The sequence below is a fragment of the Anarhichas minor genome, unplaced genomic scaffold, assembly GCF_050575085.1.
Source record: "Anarhichas minor isolate MPS153535 unplaced genomic scaffold, ASM5057508v1 ptg000055l, whole genome shotgun sequence".
In the NCBI taxonomy this organism is placed as follows: domain Eukaryota; kingdom Metazoa; phylum Chordata; class Actinopteri; order Perciformes; family Anarhichadidae; genus Anarhichas; species Anarhichas minor.
Genome location: NW_027466501.1, coordinates 5,268,678 through 5,288,797, shown reverse-complemented (window position 1 = coordinate 5,288,797; position 20,120 = coordinate 5,268,678). Strand labels below are relative to the sequence as shown.

General features: G+C 41.7%; 1 protein-coding gene across 1 annotated transcript; it reads right to left on the bottom strand.

The window, feature by feature from the left end:
- Positions 1–154: 154 nt before the first annotated feature.
- Positions 155–19,550, bottom strand: caprin2 (caprin family member 2). The gene is made up of 19 exons (XM_076076110.1): positions 19,302–19,550; positions 19,155–19,217; positions 18,975–19,061; positions 16,978–17,216; positions 15,895–15,977; positions 14,132–14,245; positions 13,982–13,992; positions 13,624–13,830; positions 10,896–10,937; positions 10,691–10,819; positions 10,473–10,557; positions 6,290–6,339; positions 6,085–6,192; positions 5,852–5,992; positions 4,194–4,263; positions 3,974–4,090; positions 3,677–3,735; positions 2,434–2,488; positions 155–1,407 (listed from the first exon to the last, which is right to left on the bottom strand). The coding sequence occupies exons 1-19, from the start codon at positions 19,548–19,550 to the stop codon at positions 836–838; spliced, it is 2,481 nt and encodes an 826-aa protein (XP_075932225.1). The 3' UTR covers positions 155–835.
- Positions 19,551–20,120: the final 570 nt, after the last annotated feature.

Sequence of the window (20,120 nt, the reverse complement as noted above, 5' to 3'; positions counted from 1 at the left end):
CAGTAATTCATCCACCCAGTACTTGTAAGGGTTAGTGTGTACACAGTTCAGTAGTGTGCAGTTTAGGTTATAGGCCAGAAACTAAGACCCATTATCATGTTGAGCAATGATTATTTGTTGATATTGCAATTTGGAACTTTGCGTAATAATTCAAATTGAGGATTCATCTTTTAGCTGTGCAGCCCAGTCAAAGGATGAAAGGCCTAAAGTGCTTGGAAAGCTAAGAAAATGTGTTGTGCAGATGCATGTCTAATTTAAATAAAACACCCATCTGTAATTGTAAAAGCAAGATTAAGCACCAACATCACTGCATTGTCATCTATTTTTTTTATTCAAGCACATCAAGGGACCACCTCCATCTCAACAGTAATCCAGTGCTTTGCCTTAAGTGTTCAACACCATACCCACCACCAAGAACACAATCCTTACTTTCTCAGCTTCACATGCTGCAAGGTGATCATGAATACATGGGAGCCCAGCAACAAGTGAGATGCTGATGAGTCAGTAATAATTCATTAGATAAATGCAGTTCATTAGCGATTCAACATCTGGTCAGTCATCCAAAGCATTCAGAAAACAAGGCAAAAACATTGCTTTAGAATTCTCACCAAAATCAGTGAATTGAACAGGTGATTTGCTATCAGTTGATTTACAACAAGAAGACACATCATCAGTTGTACCAATATCACAGTTGGTGGGAGCACCACCATGAAGAACAAAACATTCATGGGGAATCAAATACATTTGTTTTTTGTCAAGTAGTCACGATCCCCATTTCCACAATACTGAAATGTAAGTTGAATCACCACTTAGTAATGGAAGAAGAGAGTAAAGTTCAATCCTGGTACAGCAGGAAGCCAGAAAAAGTGCTGTACTTCCAGGTGCTGCCATAGATAGCACCGCGATGCAATCGGATCCAAACCTGGTCTCCTTGGAAGAGAGGAAGGATGGCATGATTGCTGGCCGTCTCATGATCTGGGGCTCCATCGTTGGCATACGCAGACACCATCACCTCTTCGTTGCGCATGAGGTTAATGTAGAGGGGCACGTTGATGGCGAGCTTCAGGATGTGGAAGATGAAGACATAGGTTCCATTGACAGGACAGGTGAAGCGGCCGATGTGGGTGTCGTACATCTCCCCTAGGTTGCTGTGCAGCTGGTCAAACACGATGGGCTGATCCAGGTTTCCAGGGGCGAAGTTGGCAGTGCGAGAAGCGTTGAAGGCCACTCTAAGCGGCTGGGAGAGCGGGTGGAGTTGCATGGGAAGCAGGGCGTGATGGTGGCCATGGGGAGTCAGAGGGACCTCCATGGTGGAGACCGACAAAGAATCCCCATGACCAGAGTCCACAATTGTAAAAGCCCCCTCTCGGTCTGGTGTGCTCACCTGGGAAGAGTCACTCCAGGGTGCTGCAGAGTCAAAGGAAAAACAAGCATGTTCAGTAAACTCTGTCGTTTGCAAAACCTGCATTGTTTAGTCTGCTTGAATCAGACCGTTTTCCACTTAGTACACTTGGACGTGAACAAAGGAATCTATCCCAGAATTTACTAAAAAAACTGAGGTCTTGGGTATTTTGGTCAGCAGCTGAGTAAGTTTGTCAGAGGTGGGAACATAACCTCCATCTGAACCAACCCATTTCTAAATGCATAGAAATGTGCTCTATCAAATACACAAACATTACAAATGTTTTACGTCATCACTGCACACAGAATTTCATAAACACTTGAACCATGAAATGTTAACTTGAATGCCAGGTCAGTGGTGGACTCTTACTTTGCCATGTCGGTCAATCTTGATATTCAAATACATTTCTAAAGTATCAGACCCCGGTAAGGGCTCAGCCGTCTAGTTCTTATTACCCCCATTTCTCATCTTATGAGGATCCGTTAGTTTTCCATTTGATGCTTTTCAAATTTATACAACTTATATACTCATGCTAAGAAACAATCATAAGCTGTGGATCAAGACTTAATTAGGCCTATCATTTGGTAAAATCCTGCCTTAACCTAAACAGAAATATGATTGCACATCAATGTGATCTGCTAGTTAATCCTTGTATTTTGGATATATCCTGTATGTTTAATCTACCACAGCGTAATAAATTCAGGTCATTTGTGAACCCTTCACAAATTGACTCTTCACTATTAATACGTGTTGTTTGCATTTGTTCTAGTCTCTTTTGTAGTTATAACACTCATCTTAAGTTACTGACTTACTACATTTAGTGTGCCTGGATACATTATTGTGCAAGTTGAGGTTTTACAGAATCTCTACATTTAAAAACGTAACAGTATAGTTATCATAACAGTATCAACTAAATTCTTATACCCATCCCTTCCAACAAGCGTCCTTTAGTGATGAACTAAAGCAGGTGTTTAAAACGGTGATCTATCCCTCAGGGAAGACCTTTTGTATCAGTTAGAATATGTTCTTACCACTAAAGTTATGCCTTCCTCCTCCGCGTCTATAGCTGTGTTGATATCCAGAGTCCTGAAAAAAACACAAAGAACTTCAACAGGACTTTTAACACAAGGCAGCTTGCAAGCATATACATTTCTTGGTTGTCTGTAACATGCCAAATTACATAACGTACTAGTTAGAGGTCGATTGATTTAAGATTTTTAAAAGGCCAACATAATAACGGTAGTTTGGAGCAGGACAAAGCAGATCGCAAAGCAGATCGCAAAGCAGATCGCACCCACCGAAAATGTCCCATCTGGACGGAATATATATTTTTTTCTTTTAAAATCGGTTGACCTGGACATGGTTTCTCTAGTTTAAAGATATAGCTTTTTTATGATAAATCTGCTCAATTATCAACGATGGCCCAAACGACAAGAATAGGCCCTCATGCACCAATGACCAAAAAATGGAAATTATGGCTAAATTGATGGTTCAACCCGTTTGATCATCTAAATCGAATTAATTATATTTATAATCTCTCACTATATAAGAACATTGTGCGCACAATTGCAGTCAGTTGAAGCTGAAATGTGAACTGTGATCTACGTGTACATCAGACAATTTTGGTAATAATTTTACCATTTGCCTTTATTTCATCTTCCGAATAAATGTGGCTAACCTGGGACATGTCTCATCATTTAAGTCCCTGTCAACAAGTAAGTATGAAGCCATGTCACACTCTGGATCTCAGCAATTCATTTAGTGCGTTTAAGGTCATTATTACAGGTAGGAATTCTCAGCTCTTGGTGTATGTTTTCTCTGATCAAGCGACACGGGTATGTTTCACAAGGTAATTTCCACTCAAGACAATGCATCATTATGTTGTGCATTTGTGTTTTTAAGTGTTTCACTAATCAGTCGCCCAATTTTTTTGACTCTGGAAGCTAATCAAATATCTCAATTAAGTACCCTGTAAAATAATTGGACAAATTGCTTAACATGCGTATCTGTTCTAGTTGTAATCGTTTGTAGATCCTAATATGTACTGAAAGAGAAGTGTAGGAGTGAAGACAAGGAAAAAAAATGTCTTAGCTTATCTTCAAGGGAGCTTTAGACATGTTCTTGGGTGTGAGACAATTTACCAACAGCCAACTCAACTTTGATGTAAAATTGAAGCTCAGTTCAAAGAAAATCAACTTCATATAATAGTCATAGTACTGCCTCAGTCACAGAGCCAATAAGACCACTAAATAGAGAACATAGCAATTTACTTACCCTAGCAGCATAGAGGAGAGGGCCAGAGTCTCTTAGATCAGTCTGGGGGGTGTAGGATCCTCCTAAGGAGTAGAAATCAGTGATGAGCTTCATAACTACCCCAGTCAGATTCATTTGAGCCCAAGCTTCAGCCAGGATGTGACAAAGCTACCCTACAACACCGGATCTTGATAGGATATCTAGCAAAAGTAGAGACAGGAAACGCAGGGGTGGAAAAGGAAAGCTGAGGATAGATACCTCGAAGCCAACCAGAAGAGCGAAAGGGTTGTGCCAGTCCCTTGCTGCCATGTGCCATACCTCTCACTGGTCCTCTGGTGTAGTACGACTGGCTGGGATGACCTACGCTTTCACATGACTGGCCAGGGGACAGGAAGATCGGTCCACCATTACCAATCGTATAATCCGACTGGTACTCTAGAAAGGTGAAGCAGCACAAAATGGGTCTGACACAATAGGCTGTTGACCATTCAGTCCATGCTTTTTAAGATTTTTGGAACAATTCATTTGATCAACATACCCAGCTGTGGTTCGTCTTCTGAGGGAGCAAACTCAGGTGGCGTTTGGGTACTGGCAGTGCTGTACCTGGCCTTATCAAAAACAGCAGAGTCTGGTTTGTAATTTAAGTCCCCATTCTGAGGTAAGGAGGCAGTCGCCTTGAAGACCTACAGTGAGAAGAAAATGTACATCAAAGAAACTAAGACAGACTATTGTTCAAATCTCACAGCAGAATGCATCTTGAGTGACATTTGATTTGTTCTAGTGGGGTAAGAACAAATTATCTACTACTACAGTGGCTATTTTGCATTTCCTCTCAGGTATGGACTTCAAAAACTCTTATTTAATGAGGACAGGCAAATCAACTGTTGAGGTTTGTCTTGCTGTAACTTTACTTTAGGTAAAAAGCAAACTAGGCGTCCCTTTGATGATTGAAAGAATTTCCATTTACACGGACGCTACGCTAGTCCATGTTGATGTGTACTTGGGCAAGACACTTATTCACACACCGCAGGCACAGTGGTTGTTTGTTAGAGTCCTGATGGGCAGGTGGTGCCTTGCATGGTAGCCCCCTACCATCAGTGTATGAATGACAGTGTTAAAGTGCTTTGAGTGGTCTGAAGACTAAAAGTGCTATACAAGTACAGTCCATTTACATCAGTGCCTAGCACCATTTACACCTAATGTGTCTTGGGCAGATCAGATAGCGAACCCATATCAAAACAGTGTAAATGCAACAAAGCAGTAATAGATACCGACTGAAATTTGATTGAGAGTGATCCCTGCATTTGCAAAGGTTATTATTCGGTGGGCAATTCTTAGCCATTACCAAACAGCTTCAGGTGTATTACCACCACCTTTTGGACTGGAGCAACGGATTTGAACATAGCCCGGGAGTGTTATCTAGCCAACAAAGACTCAGTCTTGCAAAATACCAATGAGAAGCAAGTGTGCAAGTTCACCATCCAACCAAACGGAAGACCAGCAAGCTACACCAGAAAACCCCATTTCTACTGGGTACATGCAATCCTTATCTGATGAAGGAAAAAAAAAACACCCAAAAGCCCATGCAGCAGCATTGCTTGAGAGATTCTCCAGGGGCAGCTATGGTGTACAAGACAAGGGTCATGTGTCAAAGTAGGGTAGCCAAACAAGCACTAGGACATTTCTCTACAAGCTCAAACCACCTATATACTTTGAAAGTAATGACTAAGGCTCCTGAAAAGAGGCCTTTGGCTGTCACACAATCCCAGCAGTATCCGGCATTGCTTCCCTTGACCTGGGATGCATCAGGTCCATGACCAGTCTGCCAGCTCCATTTACCTAATTTACACATTGAGATTTAACGAAGTTCAAGAATTGATATAAGGTGCTTTGTAATACCAGGTGTAAAACCAAGGCACCAGGATTGAATGTCAAAACATATCCAGACAACAGCAGCCTTTTGGTAAATAGACTACTTGTATAGCGCTTTTCTAGTCTTCCGACCATTAAAAAGGGCTTTACCACTACACGTTAACAATGACCCATTCACACACTGATGGCAGTAAAAATATACAATGAATTATAATAGGGCCTCGCCGACTCTGGCCCTAATCATTTATTCAGTTTCAACAGGATCCTCACCAACCGCTAGTTGGTGCTTGGGCCTGAATGATGCATACTTTTGCTAATACTTACTGGTTGGATGTTCTGAAAATGGGCAGATGTCAGAGTTCGCCTGGTGGGGGGTGTAGAGAAAGTTTGCCCCTGAGGAGGGCTGGAGGTGCAAGATGTCACCCCATTACAGGGGGACGGCTTCCTTGACTCAGTTACTGGGATCTGTGGAACACCAAGAAAAGGTTAAAAGTAACATTAAAAGCATTGACTACCACATAGAAGTGGCACAAAACTCTAAGCTGCAACATACTTACATGAGGTAAGTCTGTTGAGGAAAGCTCCAGGTCACAGATCTCCAGGCACCGATCCTCAATTGTCAGACTGGCTTTGCGCTCCAGAAGCCTGGTAGGCAGTGGGGTGGACTAAGTGGGAGATGAGGATGAGGTGATGACAAGTCCAAGTGATTTCAATTTTTGATCACAACAGACTTATCACAGATAGAAAGTTCTGACATCTTACATGCATTGCTTTGGGCAGGACAGCAACAGGGCTTCTCAAGTCTGTTTGACCTGGTTAGTTGGGAGTTTAAAATAAAGATCAAGACATTACAAAGGTAACATTTTCATATGAATTTCACTGCTCAAGTGCATTTGCTGTCCATACCCAGCACCCTGTGGAAGTTTATTGTAAGCAAAATATGTTTGTATTCAGTGCTTTTCATCCAAATACATTGGTGTTTTGGTGAGAGGTCTGAACAGGACTACGTCCAGCCATGCTTGCAGCTCCATGAGGTTGTACATAGGCCAGCCGTGCTTTCAGCTAAACACTCAGGTAAATACTAGGTATGCCAACATACTCAGTCTGCACAATAACGTCCATATTAAGCCATGTCTAGCTAGCAGTCTTTTTCTTAGTGCGTTTCTGAGACCAAATGTCTATCATTTTAGGGCTACAGCTATCTATTATCTTAGTAATAAGTAATAAGTAGGAAGTAGTAGTAAGTAATAAGTAGGAAGTATAGAAAAGAAAAAAATAAGACTGGTCTCTTTAAATCAACTTTCCTTAATAGAAAAATAATTTTAATAAAATGATCTGGCAAAACCAAAGGCACTTAGTGCCATATTACATTCTGGGTTTTAAAGAAAACACTCGGAAATAAAATATTAAATTTATTTCAGATGGATAAAAAAGAAAAAAATGTTTTACGTCTGATGGAATATACTCTTATAAGTCTTATGGGCTATTTGTCTTTTATATGGCTATACTAGTAGCGTGAAAAAAACAAAACAAAAAACATGGGTACATTTTATGATTTTATCCAGAGGAAGTGGTTGAAATTACCCAAAGTGTGTTTGGAACGCTCCTAAAGACTGGAAAGGGTGCGCCTAACTAATAACAATAATAAATCAATTTTCTATAGCGCTTTTCAAAATACCCAAAGACGCTTTACAAGGCAGAGACAACCAGAACAAACAAACAAAAAAAATACAAAAAACAAAAAATGAATAACTGGAGAAGCTGTGCTGAATAAGTCATGTAGTGGAGGGTAGGGTGCAGGGTTAGCAGGTGAAGGAGAGTTTGAAGAGGTGGGTTTTGAGGGCTTGTTTGAATGATGATAGGGAGGGAGCCTCACAGATGTGGATGGGGAGGGCATTCCAGAGGGGAGGTGCAGCAGCTGAGAAGGCCCTGTCACCCCGGGTCCGGCACTTGGTCCTTATGGTCTTCAGAATGTTTGCACCGGCGGACCTGAGGCAACGAGTTGGGGCGTGGAGGGGGAGGAGGTCTGACAGGTAGGGAGGGGCCAGGTTTGTTAGGGCTTTGTAGGTGGTGAGTAGTATTTTGAAGTCTATTCTGTATTTGACCGGGAGCCAGTGGAGGTTGCGAAGGACCGGGGTGATGTGATCATAGTGGCGGGTGGAAGTGAGCAGTCGAGCGGCAGAGTTCTGAACATATTGGAGTTTGTTGATGATTTTGTTGGGAGAACCGTAGAGGATGCTGTTGCAGTAGTCGAGTCTGGAGGTTATGAGGGCATGGATGAGAATTTCGGTGGTGGCAGAGGACAGGGAGGGTCGGAGGCGTGCAATGTTCCTGAGGTGAAAGAAGGCAGTTTTGGTGATGTGGTTGGCGTGGGGTAGAAAAGAGAGGGTGGGGTCGAGGATGATACCGAGGTTGCGGACCTGGGTGGAGGGGGCGACGATGGAGCCATCAATGTTGAGGGAGAAGGGCTGGGCTGAACAGGTGAGGGAGTTAGGGCCGATGAGTATTTCAGATTTATTGCAGTTGAGTTTGAGAAAGTTCTGTTGCATCCATGATTTTATATCAGTGAGACAGGTGGTGAGAGTGGAGTGGGTGACGGTCTTGGAGGAGAAGTAGAGTTGGGTGTCGTCAGCGTAGCAGTGGAAGTTGAGACCATGACGACGGATGATTTGTCCAAGGGGAAGGATGTAAATGATGGAGGAGGGTGCCAAGCACGGAACCATGGGGGACACCGTGGGTGACTGGGGTGGAGGATTTACAGTTGTTTATTGCAATGGATTGATGTCAGTCTGAGAGATATGAGGTGAACCAGGAGAGGGCAGTGCCAGTTATGCCAAGGGAGTACTGGAGACATGAGAGGAGGATGGAGTGGTTGATAGTGTCGAAGGCGGCGCTGAGGTCAAGGAGGATGAGGATGGAGAGGAATCCAGAGTCAGCAGAGAGAAGTATATCATTTGTGATTTTCAGTAGGGCGGTTTCTGTGCTGTGTTTTGAACAGAAGCCGGATTGGAAGGGTTCGTAGAGATTATGGAGATTGAGGTGGGACTCGAGTTGTGATGCAACAGCTCTCTCAAGGACTGGGATGTGGCCTTGCCACTGAATTCACAAAAATAGAGCTTGTAACAACCATCTACTTGATGAGGTAAAGAGATAAAAACGCTCTTTGTAGAGAGAAGCGATTACAGCTGATTCGTAGGCCATATAGGATGGACATCTAAAAAGATTAAGATGCTCCATTTTAAATTTTGACCAAGTCAGCAACATCTGAGCTTGTTGTGTTGCAGGTTAATCGTATCCGTCATAAATTAGTTTTTCACCGTGTGAGAAAATGGACATGTGGCAATTGAATGAGTGTAAAGCGTCAGTTGCTACAGTCTCATGGTCAATGTGAGTCGGCAGCGCTTCGACTAAAGCACAAAAGGGGAACATCACAGGACAAGTTCTTCAAAGGAGTAAGTTTGTGCATTCTCCAGTTATTTTTGTCGAGAGGCATCAGAGTGTGAGAAAGACTGCTTTAAGGTAATTATTGAAATGGAGGGCTATACAAGCGTTTTTACTGGAAAGTTTAAAAAAAAAAAACATTAAAATGTTTTGTTTTGTGTGTTTTTTTTAATGCCATGTCAATCAATGCGCAAGCAGTAGCCTGGTCAACATAAATTCTGCTCCTCTGCTATTTTCTATAGAGCTAATCTTTCTCCGTCCGTCTGCTTGTCTGCCTGCTTGTTGCGTATTTGTCAGTTTTGTCGAAACAAAGAGCAAACAGCAGTGACACGAGACTATTTCTAATAAATTGTGCATGGATTTGAAAATAGGATCATGTGGGAGCGTTATCAAGGCAATCCAACTCCCAGCGAACAGCAGGTATAGAGGGGAGGAAGTATGGAATGGATATGATCATTTATATCATATATATATATAACATCATTTATATTGTTTATAGTAGATTATCAGTGAGTTCTCTCACCAAACTGGCCACAGCGCATTGTCTGAACAGCCCAATTGGTTTACATGTCCGCCGAAAGCACACGGGCAGAGCTTCTCCGAAAATCGTACATGTGGCTTTAAACATCCTTTGGCACATTGGACTCAGTCGTTTTCAGTCCAAACGGCTGCCATCTACAGCCAGTTGTCAAAAAAAGCACGAAAGCTTTTTAACTCTGCTAGAACTATGCATTCTGTTGTCTTTTTAGAAAGGAAAAGTTAACACATTCTGAATTAGTTCCCATGATTATAGAGAAACATTTCTGTCAGATAGACCTCATTAACTACCGTTCTTCTCCCCTCGAGCAGCAGGAACTTTCAACTTTGTGAACTGCAAACTCATTAGTAATCATAGTATTTTTGCTTTGTCTGATGAACACTAAAGTAAGGCTACAGATGTACGTCTATAGTATGTTTAGAATAGAGTAAGAAGCTGTAGAAATACTAGAAATTATGCGTTTAAATGGTTAACATTGCACCTTGTTCAACATCGCTTCTTGCTGTAGCTATAACTAAATATGCCTGTTTCCCCGTTTCATCTCATGAAGTGTTCATGGTACCGATATCGCTTGTAATTAGGAGCTCTGCTCTTCCGACATGACATGCTTGTAGCTGGAGTGGAAAAATTAGACAGAACCAGTTGATAACTAGTTTAGTGATACTGGTATCCAGGAGAGCCGATGTTCAGTGAAGCCAGATAACCCCAAGAGAGCCAGACTGAACGTTTAAGTTTCTTTCGTGATACGTGCTCATATTCTTCCTCAGCTGATCGGTTTGATCATTTATCATGGATCTCAACTTTCGACCCGTTGCAGGTGGATCGCTATTAAAAAATTCCATTTCCATGAAGAGTAAACTGTAACTGATGAAGACCATGTGATATGGTTTAAAGCTCCAGAAAGATTTGAGAGTGGACCTGTGCTGCGATCATAACTACAAAGCTTGTTGACTAGTTCCAAGTTACCCTGAGGCGATGGAGATCCAGACGGCCGTCTCTTCAGTCTAGGATGGTCGTTAGTAGGGGAGACATCTCCATCCAGAAGAGAGTCCTAAAACCAGACATAACATCTAAACCTTCAACCATCTTCAATACTAGCAAAGTAGAGTAACTATTCAAACCATAGTTTCATCTTGTAGTGGGTGGTTAATAAGATCACGGGTATGCAAACAGTCAAACTCCACCTGCATAAAACTGAAGGAGCCATGGATCTTCGTCATTAGCTCCTCGAGGTGATGCTTCCTCAGGACAGGGTCTTTGGGTAAGGCATGTGGAGAGCCGAAAACCTCCACAGGTATACCCACGAGAACTGCCTGGAAGAAGAAGAATATTTGCAAATTGTTTACAGAGAGCCATCTGTACATTTTAAACTAAATGTTTTGTACTCACCAATTTGGCAGGTTTCTTGCTTTTGACCCGAGTTTCTTTTCTCTGGGAAAACAAGTATGAATTATTGTGTGGGCACCATTGTTGAACAATAACATTCTGCACAATTACAGACACTTACAAATCACAACGGCTGTCCAGTTTGCAATAAAGAAAAAGAAAAGACAGACCATTTCTATCTCTTCCTCCTCATGAGTTCAACCTGGAGAATTACTGAACAATACAACCTATAGTCTTAGTGCACCAATCTAGTGCATTTGTTGTGGGAAGACAACAGTTTCAGAAAAAGTTCCTGACACAGACAACCGAATACCCACTTTACGCAGCCAGTCATAATTTGAAAGCTCAATATAAATATGCATGTCTTTTAATAAAAAAATGTTTGTATAGCCTCTTAAATTTGGGTATCACAATTATAACAAATGTATGAAATACTGAGGACATAATTGCAACATATTCTCGTCAGTGCTTCCTGTTGAACTAATGGAGATACCGTTTTATTTAATGACCTCAAACATCTTATTAATTGTTGCCTGACATATACGCCTATGCGTCCGATAAGTAAATATACAAGCCTGACCAATTGCTTTGACCAAAAGCCTGGCTCGGTTACGCACTGATGAGCCATTTGGTTCACAAAACAAATGACAATGGCACAACGTAGAGCTGTTATCTTCCAATCAAAATCGGTCCCTGGCTCCTCCAGACAGACATGCCGACTAAAGGAGCAGAAGTTTCTTTGGGCAAGACAAAACCCCAAATTGCTCCCCAAATCTGTGCATGCGTGTATAAATGTGCGTGAATGTGAATGGGTTTTGGGTACTGATGGGCAGGTGGCATCTTGCATGGCAGCCCCGCCGTGTGTGAACAAGTAGTGTGAAGCTCTTTGAGTGGTCGGAAGACTAGATGGCACTATACAGATGCAAGTCCATTTATCACATTGATGTTAAAAAATGAAAAGGAAGTTTTATAGTTTCACTTTAATACCTCCACACATACAGTATGCATCTCTGTCGTCTCCACTATGAATCGTACAAATTGGTATACTATTCATGGTGTTGACCTCAAAAACGGCAGAGACACTTTTGCCTTTAGACATAAAATTTATGAATTTACAGTATACAGAGGCATCAATTCTGACAAACAGTAGTAGCTAAAAAGTTAATTTCTGCAGTTCTCAACCCGGAGCCCATTTTCCCACGTTTTGCGTTTGCAATGACGAAAAGGGACAATATAGAAATTGGTCCAGTAGTGAGGGACACTGCTTCAGCCGGCAGCCGCTAAACATGCTGCAGTGTGATCCACTAAAAGTGGATGTTTGTGACACTGACAAGCTTTTATAAATGACACAATTATTGAAAAGAAGAAAAAACGCGTACGTTACTTTTTGCTCTCCGTTATTGTGTCATGACTGGAAGACAACAGATGAATTGAGGGTTTAAGAAAGGAGTGCCACGGGACACCAGTGCTTTCATAGTTTAACTAAAAAGCTTCGTGTCATAAGATTTCCAATGTCCTGGCTGAATATTAAGCCCATTTCAATAGTGTGTGACAAGACATTTCAGAACGCGCGAGACACAAAACTAACAGACGAGATCAACAGAAGGTCCTTTCTGTTGATCTCGTCATATACATCATCTGAGCCCGTCAAACACTTTTAGTGAACGGAAATTAAAAGAGCACAACTACCCATTATGATTACACTGCAGCCCGTTAAACAACAATATACCTCAATACTGGACCAATTTAAATAAAGTAGTTATCCAATAGTCACGGACATAAAAACATGCAGCTTAGAAAAACAAACAGTTAAGCCTTAAACTCAAGTCGGACTTGAGTTCCATTGAACTTTTGAAGACCGTTTTGAGATTTCCTCTCGTTTCAAAAAGGTAGTTTGTTGCTGTGACAAATGCTTAAATAACTTAAACTTTGCACTCTTGAGAAAATCAAACCTACAGGATGTGAACACATGCATTTGAAATGTAAAAAATTCCAATCTATGCATTCATCAAAGTAAAATGCATCAATCTGGTGCATTCAAGGCTAGATCTATGAAGAACTTTGTGCTCTAGTTAACAATTCTTTCCATCAGTGGTGGACTAACTAAGTGCATCTAGAATACTCAAGTAGCACTTTTACTCAACTTGATCATTTTCATTGCATGCAACTTCATACTCTGCATATTCAGATTCTTAATACAGAATATAAATAAACTATGATTGAGTAGTATACAGAGTAAGCTCCACCTTTACCTGCTGCAACATTAAAGTGTATGCATCAATAGGTAGAGTCCAATGATATATTTTACTGAAATGGGCCAGTCTAAATAACGTGAACTTTTGCTTTTTGTACTTTAGGTATACTTGATGCAGAACTTTTACACTGGCACTACGTTAACTTAGTACCTCTTCCACCAGTGTGCTCTAGTAAACAATTTCATCATAAAATGCATTGTGTATAGATATGAATAGTGATGACACAGCAAAAAAGTCACTTACAAAGCATGTAAACCAGACAATACCATGTCTCTCGATTAGCTCGACTATATTTTTTTATCCATTACTTAGGCATTTAAAAAAAAACTTAAAGTAACAACTTATAGCAGCACAGTTTGATGTCAAAATCCATCAAGCTATGCAAAATGCATACATGTTGGTGGAAAAACGAGATGCATTTAACTTCTTAAGACAAACCAGTGACACCTATAATAGAGGGGCTGTTGACATCTCACCTGTTTGGAGTCAACACATTGTTTCTTGGTGGTGACTGGGACCTTGGGGATAAAAGTGGCAGCTCCTCTCCAGGGTTTGTGGACTGTAGCTTGGGGTGAACCAGGTCTATCGGAAAACTCTATATCCCAGCAGTCAGGAGGCTCCTGCTCCCTTGTTCTCTGGAAGTCTGCCTTCCAGTTCCGAGTAGGAAGAGTCTCCGTATCACTCTGGTACAGTCTGCTAACAAACTGCCATATCACCAACAGAGCATCAGTTTGGGGTTTGCCGACAGTCAAAACGTACTGCACTGAAATACAGATTTGATCAAATAAAAAATTAATTGGATATCAGTCTTACCTCCTTAGAAACTTCTTTTGCTTTTGATGGGGCTGACAGAAGCAAAAAATAAAAACAAATTCACAAGTCAGACTAGCTATAGAGTGGTTTCAGTAACATATTAAACTTCATACCACCACTTAAAGCCACCAGTGCGCAGACACACAATACATGTAAGCACGATCATCTTACTGCTGTGGCCGTTTGACCTCAGCAACACCTCTGGAGGCTTGTTGGGTGGACATGGAAGACGACTGAAGTACTTGCAGGTCAACAGCCTGTTGAGCTCTTCTTTGAAAAGCTTAACTGAAAAGATGAGTCAATTAAAAAAGTCAGAGGACCCTCAAGCAAAACAAGGAGTTATTATAAGTTGGTTTTCATTTCTGTAGCTTGAGCCATTGGGTGCATCAGTGGTAATAATCATAATAGTAATTACTGCTAGATGCCGATATATCGTAGCAGTCAGGTTGTAAACAAGCAAATAACCTGTCTTTCTTTGGTCTGTAAACTGTCAAGACATTTAGAGGCAGTTTAGGTCATTGAACAGTTCACATTCCCTCCAAATCAAGTTGTCTCGTTTGTACATTCCATGAGAATCTGAACGCTCGTCTGTTGCATCACTGGACCAACGTTAAACACTGTCACAGTATTGTGAAATCTCATTCCATTTGGCAGGTACATAATGGGTAGTTTGATTCTCTACGCTCTGGTCTAAGTTTTAATAAAACATAGCTTCCCCTTCATCCCAAACAAAGAGCAGGCCGACTACAGTGAGTTGATCATAACCGAGGCCTTTACCATGAGGCAGGATTTGGGGTTAGCAAGGCATCACATGCATCTAAGCAACGCATTTCTTTAATATAGTAACGTAATCATGCTCTAGATGCAGCAGTGATGTTAGAAACGTATTAGTTTACACAACACAGTCACACATTCAGATCTTTTGCAGCCGTTCTTCCTGCATTTGGCAGCTGTAGCTGCTTATAACAGATTTCCCCGTGGGGATGAATAAAGTATCTATCTAGACAAACACAGAAGTTAGTTCTCTTTATTTATAAAATAGCCTACACCGCTCTGCTGACAGTAGAGCCGTCCATGTTTGCGTTTGGTAATATTCCACCAACACTACACCTTTTAAGTGAACAAGCTCATAGCCAGACTGAGAAACAGAGAATTACAGAGTTAACCACCGTCTCAGGATCACACCGCTGAAATAGCATTCGTGTTGTATATGGCCATTTAAAAACACATGCGTGTGTGGAAGTTGTTCTATATAGCTGGAACGTTAAAGGTTATTGTTTAATAGCCTAAACCCTGCTCTGCTCTGGCTTTTTGAGCAGCATCATTGAGGCAAAGTTGATGGACAAAACAAAAGCGTGTACATTATATATGCTAATAAAATATAATAGATATAAACAGCAACTAAAAGAAAAGCTGTTAAATGAATCCCATTCTATACTTTATACATTCAATTTAATCTTACAAGTAAGCAGAAATATCTGAAAGCCAAAATAAATTTCAAAAGACGCCCCCTTGAGGAATATTGGTGAAAACGCAGAGCTTTCTTTTTCTTTGTGCATCTTTGGTCAATTGGATTATTTGAATCAGTGCTCTAGAATATCTGACCTCAACAATTCTGATTTGAACATTTTTTTCAAAGGACGTCCAAGTCAAAACATGGTTTTTAATTTGTACTTTAATGTTTTAGCGTCATTTATTATCACGCTGGAGCGAGCATTTCCTCTGCTCTGTGTCGGGCTGAGCTCCTACAACCAGGAGGATTACTACATTTGCATCTACCTTTGAAAAACAGCGGTGAGCAGCATCACCAAAAATCGAACTAACCTGTAATATCCAAATGATATTAAGTGTCATTTTGATATAACTGGTCAGTAACAAAATGACTGAGGGGCTCAGCAAACAAAGCTCAGATATCTATGTGCTTTTATACTCACATGTAGATCCAGCCACTGGCTTGTCTGTCCCCTCTAGCAGGTCCAAATAGGCCAGAGCCGCTTGCTCCATCTGCTCCTCTAAACTTTAACACAGTGAAGATAGACAGGCGAGGTCATCAATGAGCCAAGAAACCATGTGTGACAAGAAGCTCTGAGCGTCAACCTGAACTCTGCTGTGGAGCAGCAAAGCATATGCTCCGTTGTTAAGGACATGGGAGTTTCTACATAATGTGCAGAAACACTGTACTACATATTTTGTGGGGCAACTGTGGCTAAGAAGGTAGAGTGGGTCATCTCTCAAATCAGATGATCATGGTTCAATCCTCGGCTCCTCCAGTCATGTCGATGGGTCCGGCAACACGGGTGTGAATGGCTGAATGACATGTAGCGTAAAAGTGCTTGGAGTAGTCGGAAGAATAGAAAAGGTGTTATACAAGTCCATTTAGCTATACGTTATTATCATGTTGCCATTTTGTCGTGTTTTTTTTACACAGAAGTATATCAAATTAAATATAAGTAAAGACGTGTTGCTTTAAGTTAGTCAAACAAAAACTTCATCACAATAATTTGAATTAGATTGCAGAAATTGTACCATTTGCTTTAAAAGAACCATTGAAAATAAACTGACAGAATCACCAGCTCCCCTCCATTCCTCTCCGTTGACAGTTACAAGTCAGTCAATGCAAGCAGAAATTGGCAGTAATGAGAGATCAGTGCAGTGCAAATGTTGCTTTGTCATTTACCTTTAGGCTGAGCTTGAAGCCTTTTAAGATGATTCTACAAACAACCAGAACCACAATTGTTTCGTCAGCAATCATTCAACAGCTAAATGAGCAGCATGGGTGGGTGTTGTGGGCTGGATGAGAGTAAACTGGGATTGTACTGAAATGCCAATGTACCAATGACTTTGGCACAGAACGCTAAGACAGTGTCCAGAAATCTCTTCTCCTGTTGAGTGTGGGTCAGTGGATCGTTTACCGGATCCTCTCATCCAATATTATAGTCGCTGTGTACTACCGGTAAAAAACACTCATCATTGCACCCTCTAGCTCTCTTTGTCTGTGTAGATATGTTGCCAATCACCTCAGTCCGTTATCCCTCTTGACCCCCAGCAGGGCAGCAAGCTGACTCAGGCTCTGCTGCTGTTGGGCTGCAATGCGTGGCGCCTGGTTGTGTCCAGCCAGCAGGTCTCTCCTGACGTGCTCCTGCTGCATGCAGTGGAGGAGGTGCTGGATCTGCAGCACGGTGCTCAGACGCCTCCTCTCCGTCTCCTCCTTCACCACCTGCTCCTTCCTCATTGCCTTCTTCTGGGCTCTCAGCAACTGCAGTGGCAGGATGAATCAAGCAGCAGAAAACATTGCATAAATAAGTTGTCTGAAACTCAATCGGGACCAATTCAATGTGAGTCCCTTCTTAACTGCTGGATGTTGTTGCACATCAAGTTTTAAAGACGACTAGAACCAGTTTTAAAAGTAGAAAATGTTGGGCTAGAACAATAGTCTTTAATCAATGAATCCTAGCAAAACAATACATTTATAATTGAAAAGCACTTTTGTATCAATGTGTAAAAGAATAGGATTATTAGCTTTCTCACATCCAACAAGTACTCCTGTCTTTTTTTTTTATACTATATTTATCCCAGTATGGGGGACATTCGTCTCTGCATTTGACCCATCCCTGTATCAGGGAGCAGCGGGCTGCCTACGACGGGCGCCCGGGGAGCCGTAGGGGTTCAGTGTCTTGCTCAGGGACACTTGCGGTTACCAGACAACCCTCTTAACCCAGTGAGCCACGGTCGCCCCCATCATCTGTGCATCAGCTATGAAGCTAGGGCCTGGAGCTCTGCACAGAGAGCGGGACAACGGGAGAAGAGGATGGCATGGCTCAAATGCACACCCATAAAGCTCAGTTGGAGGCTACAAGCGAGGAACAATATCATAGACGGAGAAAGGAATGGACCAGACGTCCATCTCTCCCCACCTGCTTCCCTTCATAGACAGCAAGTAGCTGCTCTACATGGTGCCAACATATTCACTTCTGCTGATATTTAATATATTAGCAACCAAAGAGTCTCAGCAGAAGAACTAAAATAACTCTCGGTAATTTGGGGTACATTTCATATAATAAAGTAATGTCCTTTCTCAAAATAGCCACTACTGCAAAGCTTACATTTTAACAAATATTTGATATTTTAAGGAAAGGGATATTTTCCAGTGATCCCAGTAAGGTTACTTCAACTTTGTTATTCAGGGGTTGGCCCCAATCTAAGCAGCCTAGTTGACAATCTCCCCCATTTTATCCCATAATGTCAATGGTAGGCCGAGCATGCTTAACACACGGCTTTCTGCTCATCAGGTTCATCTTACATTTGAACAGGTATTTGAATTAGAATCAGGAAGAATTGTAAACAACAACATACCCGACATAGTTGTTGGTCAATTAATATTCTGCCTGACACTGCACGATTAGAGATAAAATAAGAAAAGAAAATAAGCACTCATCAGAATCTATTAAAAATGGCCACCACAGAGAAATTGCATCCAGTTATAGTGATCACATGGTTTTGGGACGAAACCATTACATTTACAGGGGGAGCTTGTGTTGTGTACAAAACCTCTGTCTGGTTTTATTGTACGTCTTCTCTTAAATCAGTAAATATATCAACGGACGTAACATGTACCCCCAATTAGAGAGCGACTCAACACTACAGAGTTAAAGAAAGCCAAGCAGAGTCTTTTACTAAAAAGTGAAATTCATTAGTTTCATTTGACACGTACTGGATCAAGAAAACCAGCAGACGCAAAGAGATAAAGAAAACATGCTGCATTCCAAAAACATGTGACTGCAGATGTTTAACTACTCCGGTCTTTGTCATCCATGACGTGCTGCCTATGAACCACGAGTAGTACGGATACACTTTGGTTTGTTAGCTCATCGACATCTGATGCTTCAAAGAAACAAGTGATTATTGAGAAGAGGCAGGATTTTGAATCATATCTAGCCTTTACTGGCTCCAACTATACAGACATGTCACTACAGCCCAACAACAATGAAAAGAAGCACTATTGCCAAAGACTTACAGTCTGAGTCAAGACATCCAGGCTCTTGTGCAGCTCTCGTGCAAACGCCAGATTATGTAGCACCTCCTCGTACTTTTCTACAGCCTCCTGGAAAACAAAGAGAAAAACCTTAAGAACAAACGACAAACACAAAAGATACAAGATCATCTTCGTGGTGGCCAATACACAGCCTGGTCTTACCATCTGATCCTTGTTAAGTTTCTCACCCCGATTCAGCCTCTTCTTGTAGTCTTCAAGTCTCAGCTGTAACAAAAACATGTGCCTGCCTCCATGTATCCATTTTAAAACCCATTAACTGGAATTTACTCTGACCTATAACCATCCTACCTTCTTCTTCTCCAAATTGCGGACTTTGTGTTTGAGGCAGATGAGACCATCTTCTATGTAGGAGTCATAGTCATAGCCATAGTAGATAGTGGAGGTCTCCAGGCTGAGCTGCAGGGCGCTCAGACCACTGGGTGAGCACACCTTGAGGCCATCAGCCATCACCAGGCTCTCCCGTCTTTCCCGCTCCTCTTCCGAGCACTCGGATGGAGGGCTGACACTCACAGTAGCGGGAGGAGAAAGCTGCACCATGTTGAGCTCCACACTGGAAGGTAAGGGACGGTAAACAGAAGAAAGATGCTGCTGGTAGCAAGCCGACTGCTTCATTAGAGTCAGCTGTCAACCCAGTGACACTTCATTTATAGCAGCCACTGAACAGCTGAGCCTCTTCAGGATGAAAGGTGATGCAGCAGAAATGTGTGAAGACCAGCATAAACATCACGAAAGCCTGTTTGCACTCCCTGCATTAAATATCCCTTTGTGCAGGTTCATGAGTCACTTCTGCTGTGGCTTGGGTCAAGATTCATATTACCAGACTAGGAAGTTAGGCAAGGCAGGATTTAATAATTCAGCTTTGAATTATTATGCTGAAAGAAAGTCTCGAGCAGTCGTTTTAAAAGCCACACTAACTAAATATCCTTTGACCAAACCAAACACTTGTTGATGGTATCACAATAGTTACTTTCGTTTCATATTTTAATTATTTAAACTTTAATCACCAAACACGTCAGCAAGTAATTAAAAACAAACGCCAAGCCGAAAGAAACAGCTGACTCACCTCGTATCTGTGACTCGTGCGCGTTGACGCCTCTCTGGGGACGG